The sequence below is a fragment of the Harpegnathos saltator genome, unplaced genomic scaffold, assembly GCF_003227715.2.
Source record: "Harpegnathos saltator strain DR-91 unplaced genomic scaffold, Hsal_v8.6 scaffold287, whole genome shotgun sequence".
Classification (NCBI taxonomy): domain Eukaryota; kingdom Metazoa; phylum Arthropoda; class Insecta; order Hymenoptera; family Formicidae; genus Harpegnathos; species Harpegnathos saltator.
The window spans coordinates 1-8873 of record NW_020230080.1 but is presented as its reverse complement, the minus strand read 5'-3'; the positions used below and the strand labels follow the sequence as shown (position 1 = coordinate 8873).

Genomic DNA, 8873 nt, shown 5'->3' with positions numbered 1-8873 from the left:
CGTGACGCATCTTTTCCTCCCCCGTAACTTCGTACCGTAAATTCGTATGACGATATTCCCCGTGCGGCCCCCGAACAATGCGTCGCGAAGATCGAGGGGCATGGTCCTCAGCATCGAGTGATTTTCTACAAAATCGCGCATCTCCTGATTCTCTCTCATCTCTCGATTGAAGACGCATTCCCATTTCTCCGTAAGGAAATATCCCTGTTTATGAAGACGACTTGACGTTGCGAATGTGCGTTCGTAGCGTGTGTCGATCGTATCCGCGTGTACACAGGTCGAGAGTGGCCTACCGCGGTTCACTCGAAAACATACAGGACATCCGTGCCAAAAATATCCGTGAAATTGTAGAACGTGTCTTTGCGGTGGATTTTCCGGCTCGTAATAACCGTCAACTAATGTACCATCTGATAAACACTGTTCCTGTCCTCTATCGGCATGAATTACAGCGCGTCCGAGTTCGCGTTCCTTCCACAATAACCATTGAAGAGCTTTGTGCGATTGATTATTGGCATATCTGTAACCTCCCGTCGGAATGATACCTATCTCTTTCTCACGTAAAAAGTTTTTCCGGAAAACTCGCATACAAGTGGAAGCGATGGTTGTAAATTCTTCGAAGGGACATACTCTTCCCCGCTCCAAAAAAATTTTACGAAAGGCGAGACATGCTCGACGAGGAATATCCATGTCGTTGCGACAATAGTCCACTATCTCTCGTTGGAAATCGAACTCGACGTTTTTACTAACCATCTCCGCATGTCACGCTAAAAACTCTTCACGTTCATCCGATTTTATCGTATTTGGTGAGAAATACCGAATATCAGGTAATAGACCGGTGTAATATTGGTTTTCGACGGTATCAAACAAATGAGGGAATAACCCTTTGCCTAAAATGCCCTTCAACCCGAAAGCTTTTCGCAGCATTGACAATCGCATCGGCATATAATTAATGTTGTCTATGAATTTAGTTCGGCCAACGGTTAATAGTACAATTTTCGTACCGTTTAAAATAAGTTTTGGTTCAACGTAGTTGCTACTTTTGACCAAGTAGCGGAGAATAAATTGCGAGTCGAACGCACTTGCGTTATGCGCGATGCAAATGATCTGTTTGAAGCTCTTCGTTGGTCTCGTGGCAAAATCGACAAATTGCTTCACCGGATCATTGTGAAATATTAATTCACGCACACCACACCAACGACAACGCGCCGTCATGTCGTCTATCTCCATATACGAATCACATATTTGCTGCGCGACACAAAGTGTAACCACGTGTATTTTAACATTTTCGCTGCCTTCGACTGCATCATCCTGCCACGTCTCAAAGTCATAAAACACAAATGCGACGCGATCTTTCTTTCTTTCACATGTTTATACGTTCTTATTATTTTCATCCTCCATTTCAGTTTCACTAGCGTTTTCCGCTTACGTTGAATTTTCTGATAATCCGTCGGTGTGACGAAGCGGGCGCATGAAACACAGGTGATTCAGTGGTTTCGACGACACACAAAAACGACAATAAACAATGCCGCATTTGTATTTTTTCTTAAGTTTTGCAAACGACCGCATTTGTTACAAATCCGGAGAATGCTGCAGACGCTCGATAATGTCTCGACATTGTATGACTTTGGGGTATGATGACGCTCGAAGCATACGGTACCGTAAAACGCACGTTGACACATGTTACATATGAATCACTGATCGATTGCGAGCTGTTGGTCTGCGCTATACAAGACGTTATGTATGAAGCTGTCAATAAATAAAAACAATATTGTACAACGTTTAATAAAAACATTTATTTTAAAATGTACAGATGTTTCTTCCAACACGTTTATCCCCTTTCACTTCGTTTGACGTTTTTTCTAGAAAGCATTCCAGATCGGCGTACACCATGAATGGGACCCACTCCTTTTCCGCTGTTGTTTGTAAAAGCTAAGGCACTTATTGTCCTCCGTTAGCAGGTTGATTGTGCAGTCATTCAACCTGTTGCAATCTATAGGGTGTCTCTCAAATTTTTCGTTGGAAGAAAATAATGCAAACAACTAAAACGAAAAAGGAAAATGATTATTATGAGTTTCTCTTTTATATCATATTTGTTACACATTGTATTCATAGGATATCCTTACCGATCACATAGATATTAGGTTGGGGAAAAAGAAATCCATTATTTTTTCGTTTACTTCAAGGCTTTATTTAACATAGTTAGGATTGTTCGATTTTGGTCAAATAAGCACCGTTTTGTTCTACAATTTGTCGCCATTTTAAAGGTAATTTCATGATCCCTCTTTCATACAGGGTTTTTCAATTGGTATGGGTCGATGTTGGCAGCCTGTGGCGGCCATGTTGTTTTGGCGGTGTCTGTCTAATCTTATTTGTTTATTATTCAGTCACTGATGCCAAATCACCATGACAAGTTACACGATTGAGCAGCACGTCCAAATGATAAAACTTTATTATAAATAAGTGTTCGTTAGTGCAAACGTTGCGCGCGTTGCGCCCATTTTACGGCAGACGCGGTGGCCCTTCAAAGTCGACTCTCCAACGTTTGGTGGCCAAATTCGAGACGACCGGTTCGGTAAACGATCAGCCAACACCCGTACGTCAAAGGAACGCCAGATCGGCCGAGAACATCGCCACTGTAAGTGAAAGTCTGTAGGAGAACCCGAGGCAGTCAATTCCTCGCCGTGCACAAGAACTCGGCCTTTCGCAGGCTTCAACTTAGCGAATTTTGCGTCGGGACTTGGGCCTGCACCCGTACAAGATCGAACTGGCCCAGGAGCTCAAAGTTAATGACCATAGACAACGCCGTTTGTTCGCTGACTGGGCTTCGGAGTATTTGGAAGAGGACCCCAATTTTGGCCGAAAAATCATCTTTAGCGACGAGGCGCATTTTTGGATGAATGGCTATGTTAACAAGCATAATTGCCGTATATGGCACGACGCCAACCCACACGAGATTCAACAGGTAGCAATGCATCCACCAAAAGTTACTGTTTGGTGCGGATTTTGGGCCGGCGGCGTCATTGGTCCGTACTTTTTCAAAAACAACGTTGGTAAGGCCATCACCGTCAATGGCGAGCGCTATAGAACGATGATAACCAATTTCTTTTGGCCCAAATTAAACGATATGAACGTGGACGACATGTGGTTCCAGCAGGACGGCGCTACGTGCCACACAGCGGACGCCACGATGGACATTCTGCATGAACGATTTGAGGGTATGGTTATCTCTCGCAGAGGTGACGTGAATTGGCCACCAAGATCGTGCGATTTGACCCCGCTAGACTTTTTCTTGTGGGGTTTTCTGAAGTCGCAGGTCTATGCCAATAAGCCGCAATCGACCGATGCCCTTAAAGTCAACATAACCCAGGCCATCGCTCAAATTCAGCCGGATCTATGCGGCAGAATCATTGAAAATTGGACCACTCGGATCCGTGCCACCGTGAGAAGCCGCGGCGGACATTTGAACGATGTTATATTCCATAATGGCATACATGGGCCTTTCAAATAAAGAAAGAATTTCATTAATACCTCACACACAGCTTGTTTTATTCCATTGCAACATCGACCCGCCCTTATTGAAAAATCCTTTAGAAGCCCTGGTCCTTATTTACAAAAAACTCGACTAAGCGATTTTCACAGTCTTCTCTTGAGGTCAATTTCTTACCATCAAGGAAGTTTTGTAATGACAAAAACAGATGATAATCGCTTGGTGCCAGGTCTGGACTATAAGGTGGATGCATCAAAACTTCCCAACCAAGCTCTCGGAGTTTCTGACGAGTCACTATAGACGTATGTGGCCTGGCATTGTCTTGATAAAAAACAATTTCTCTCCTATTGACCAATTCTGGCCGCTTCTGGTCGATCGCTAGCTTCAAACGGTCCAATTGTTGACAATAGAGGTCCGAATTTAGTGTTTGGCCATATAAAAACAGCTCATAGTGCATGATTCCTTTATAGTCCCACCAAACACTCAGCAAAACATTCCCGACCGTTAATCCTAGTTTGACCACCGTATGAGCCGTTTCGCTGCGCTTTGACCACGATCGTTTTCGCACAATATTGTCGTATGTAGTCCATTTCTCATCCCCAGTCACCATCCGTTTCAGAAATGGCTCGATTTCGTTCCGTATGGTCAAGGCTTCGCAGATTGAAATTCGGTCCATCATGTTTTTTTGCGTCAATTCGTGTGGCACCCAAACATCGAGCTTTTTTTTTGAATCCAGCTTTATGCAAATGGTTTAAAACTGTTTTATGGTCGATCTTCAGCTCCTGGGCGATACTACGACTGCTAACATGCCGGTCTACTTCGATCATTTCCATAATTTTATTGACATTTTCGACGACGGGCCTACCTGTACGAGATGCATCTTTAACATCAAAATTACCGGACCGGAATCGACGAAACCAAAATTGTGCGTGATTAGCTGTGACAGTATCGGGACCATAAACACCATTCTCAATTTCAGCCGCCTGGCTTGCATTTTCACCTTTATCGAAGCAAAATTGTAAAATATACCCAATTTTCTCTTCGTTGATATACGTCTTTTACGTGCTATAACTCACAATTTAATCGACAAATCACAAAACCGTTAAAGAATTTTTTTTAGTACGGAATGTCACTTTTCCAACAATATAAATATTAACCTATGCGATTAATACATCACGTGATATATACCACTAAAGCCATCTAGCGGAAAAATAATGGATTTTTTTTTCCCCAACCTAATATTTCTTGCATTTTTCTTTATTTAGTTGCATGCTCACAAGGTAGGACACGTGCTTTTCCTTCTTATCGAGACGTATCGAAACGATCGTACATGATTCTTCCTGCTCCTTTTTATCTTGTATAGTGTATTGGACGAAGTTTTTGTACCGTATATAAGAATTCTGTTTTAAATGTCATATTAGTACATATTGGACACAGATTGCATGGTGTTATTTGGTAGACAGGGTTTCTACAGTTTGAACAAAATACACCATTAATCGCACCGTGTCTTTCGCGTGATGTGTTCTCGCACTGCAAATATTTCTGTCACTGTATCGCGTATACCACCAAAAAACATGATGTGCAGAACTGCAGATTGCTTCCAGTATTGTATGGAAAATAAATGCAACACACTTTTGTTTGACCATTCAAAGTATTAATTTTTGAACTTTCAGTTTCTTCTTTTTCACTCGCTAATTGATCACTATTGTCACTATCATAATTACTATCATCGGTGAGTATATGATTTTATGTCTTCTTCGTCTTCTATTTCTTCGTCTTTTACTTCGTCGTCTTCTACTTCTTCATGCTCTATGTTTTCGTGATCCATACTGAAAGAGCTTCGACTGGGAAATATATTACACACAAATTAAATCTATATGCTTCACTTTTGCCACTCTTCTCGTCAATCTTTGAAGAATTGGCGACGACACTTTCTCAGCATTTTCTTCGATATTACTCAAACACGGACCACCGGAATATATGACTGTTGCGGAGAAGTGAATGAAAAACGAAAGACTGTGTCTTCGTTAGCTTTCCCTTTACCCTATTTACCACGTTTTAAGAAAATTTTCTCCAAACTGAATCTTCGAAAAGTAAAAGTGGAAAAATTATCGGTAATAATCTCCTTTTAATAAAGGGCCTAATCTTTTAGTGTAAACTTAACGAAAATTTTCCCACAAATGTGGCGGTGAACAAAGTATATCCATATCCTCAGAGAAGCGCTTTCAGATACTGGGCGTTATTGTTACAGAGGTTTATTTCACTATCTTAAGAAAATATAAAAACGGTACAACTTTTGTGTATATTATTTAAACAAGATAAACAGCTATAGGTCTTTTTCGAAAAATAGCCCTCACATACGTAAAAGGGACCAAGTGCATTCAACTCCCAGAAAAATGCTTCCAGAAACCGAATGTTATTGATATAGTAGTCTACCTCTTTATTCTAAGTAAATATAAAGCGATATCTTTTGAACATATTTTGAACGAGCTAAGTATCTATAGACCTTTTTCGAGAAATTGTTCTCACGCTTGTAAAAATAAACGAAGTATTTCCAGTCCCTAGAGAAACGCTTTCAGAAACTGTATGTTATCGATACAGAAACTTATCACCCATCCTAAGTAAACATGAATGATACATCTTTTGTGTGCAACAAAATGATATATTATTTTGAAAAAGATAAGCAGTTGTAGACTTTTTATGTCTGCGCATCACCATCCCCACTACTTTTTCTATTCTCTACGGGGAAAGACATATGGAACTGAGACTGCTCAATCGTTCGAGCTTCGTTGCTTCTACTCGTTGCATAGCTAGTTCACGTGTGAGTCATTTACAAGTTCTTGCAAGAATAATGTCCGTCGCTAACGTGAACGCTGATTTTAAGAAGACATCGAACAGCCTCTCTACAGAAGTGAGAAACGAACGCAACATGCTTCTATGCACGACTTACGTTCTTAACAATTCGGACACTAAGAGGGCACAAGTTGGGTTGCGCACTATGTACGACGTGGGAACATTTGGGCCGGCGATCAAGATAATGGGAAACACGGCTTCAGGAATATTTCTTGATTTAAATACGTGGGAGAAATTTAGAGATATTATACTCACTGCAAATTCTTACTTGTGCGAAAAAAATAAGAATATGCCAACCCCTATCATCATTAACGACATTATCGTCAACTTTACCTCTGCGTACGGTGCACGGGCTATAATGGTGAGCCAGCGAGAGAAAATGGAGGACGGGCCTATGAAGAAGACATCGAAGGACTCTACGCATTTGAAGCAGCCACCGTTGAAGAAGCGTAAACTGTACACGGAAAATATTGTAATGCAGAAGACTACTTTCGATGGTCTGGAAACTATCGCGAAATGTATCGACGTTAGATACAAGCATTTACAATCGGTTGCAGCTCTTGTAAATAATTGTAAGTGTATTTTAATATCCGAGTTAGAGAGACATAAACGAAGATTTCGTGAAACGGACGCTCACTGCTGAATATCGAGAAATCGAAGAAAACGTACGACGCCAAATAAAAAATTTACCATTTTTAGACTCGTACTTTAATATTGTATTCTATGAATTAACCTCGATTCATTCAAATGAAATTATAACGAAATTGTAACGAATGCAGAGTGCTACGAATGCTTGCAAAACTACGAATGTAACTTCAAAAATAAAATGTGAATTTATTCTATAAAATATTTTGTGCATTCCTTTCCCTTCACCTCTTCTCTCTTCCCTATGATTTTCTAGTTCGAGGTAATAAATCTCTTCGTAAACTTTTCGAAATCGAAAGTGGGGACTCTCACAGGTAAAAATATTCGACTAGACATAGACCGGAGGTATCATCTTCCAACAATTGAGGATTTCTTTTGTCTTTGAAATTATCGTCGTCTGCTCGAACATGATTCATTTAAATGAAATTATATGTGAAATTGTAACAAATGCCGAGTGCTGTGAATGTTTGCGAAGCTCAGAATGTAACTTTAAAAATAAAATGTGAATTTATTCTATAAAAAATTTTGTGCATTCCTTTCTCTTCACCTCTTCTCTCTTCCCTATTATTTTCCAGTTCGAGGTAATAAATCTCTTCATAAACTTTTCGAAATCGAAAGTGGGGACTCTCACAGGTAAAAATATTCGACTAGACATAGACCGGAGGTATCATCTTCCAACAATTGAGGATTTCTTTTGTCTTTGAAATTATCATCGTCTGCTCCAATACGCGCACACACACGCATACACACACACACACATACTCACACGACGCAAGAGCAGTGACTTCGTGGTTCGAGTCTCATAGGGCCTAGAATTTTCCAAATTTTCGCGTGAGACGTCGATACTTTCCATATATATACAATATAACTAGTTTCCATCAAAGTATAGAAGTAGCGTAGTGCATAAGACTCCAGAGCCGGTGGACCAGGTTTCGAATTCGAGCAAGACCTACAGGATTTTTCCAGAGAACACGCATGCGAGGACACACGCGGGATCTCCACACACACATGCATACGCACACGCACACCTCACCCTATTCTACGAGTACGTCGTGAAGCCCGTTTCTACCAGAGAGCAGCAGTAGCACAGTGGTAAGACGGTATAACTCAAGAACCACAGAGGGACCTGATTCGAATCCATGTTGGACACAGAGTTTTTCCAAAACTTGTGACGTCGGTACTTTCCGTATGTATGCAATATAACTAGTTTCAGGGTACATCCCAACATAACCTTCAAAAGTATTCAGTTCAGTACAGTCAAAAATGGCACTGCATTCTTTAGAATTTCAACAAGGAAAAAATGCTGCGAATCGATTTGTTCCTTCCTCGACGAAGGTGTTGTATCGTACGATGTGTGCGCATTTTAGTTTAAGCGGTTTAAAAGCGGTAATTTCAGTCTAACCGACAAACAACGCCCTGGAGGCCCTCCGAAGTGCGATAATGATGATTTGGAACAACTGCTCGCTGAGAATTCGGCATAAACACAAAAAGAGCTTGCAGAACAGTTGGGAGTAACGCAGCAAACGATTTCCAAACGCCTACATGAGATGGGAAAATCCAGAAAGAAGGAAAATGGGTGCCTAACCGCATGAACTCATTGAAACCAACAAAAATCAACGAGTGGCAGCGTATCTTTCTCTTTTCAATAAGCAGCGTCGAAAGTCTTTCTTGTGGAAAATCGTTACAGGCGATGAGAAATGGATACTCTATGACAATCCGAAACGCAGAAAGTCATGGGTAATCTCGGCGAATCATCAAAATCGGTCGCAAAACCCAATCGCTTCGGAAAGAAGGTCCTTCTCTGCATTTGGTGGGATATCAAGGCATGCTTTATTATAAATTGTTGGAACCGGGTGAAACAGTTACTGCGGACGCTACAACGTCAATT

At 41.0% G+C, this 8873-nt stretch overlaps 1 protein-coding gene across 1 annotated transcript; it reads right to left on the bottom strand.

Moving 5' to 3' along the window:
- Nucleotides 1-3587: 3587 nt before the first annotated feature.
- Nucleotides 3588-4166, bottom strand: LOC112588766 (histone-lysine N-methyltransferase SETMAR-like). The gene has a single exon (XM_025299596.1). It carries the CDS (start codon nucleotides 4164-4166, stop codon nucleotides 3588-3590), a length of 579 nt encoding a protein of 192 aa, XP_025155381.1.
- Nucleotides 4167-8873: the final 4707 nt, after the last annotated feature.

Coding starts and splice junctions, on each gene's coding strand:
- LOC112588766 (XM_025299596.1), bottom strand. CDS start 4,166: ATGATGGACCGAATTTCAATCTGCGAAGCCTTGACCATACGGAACGAA.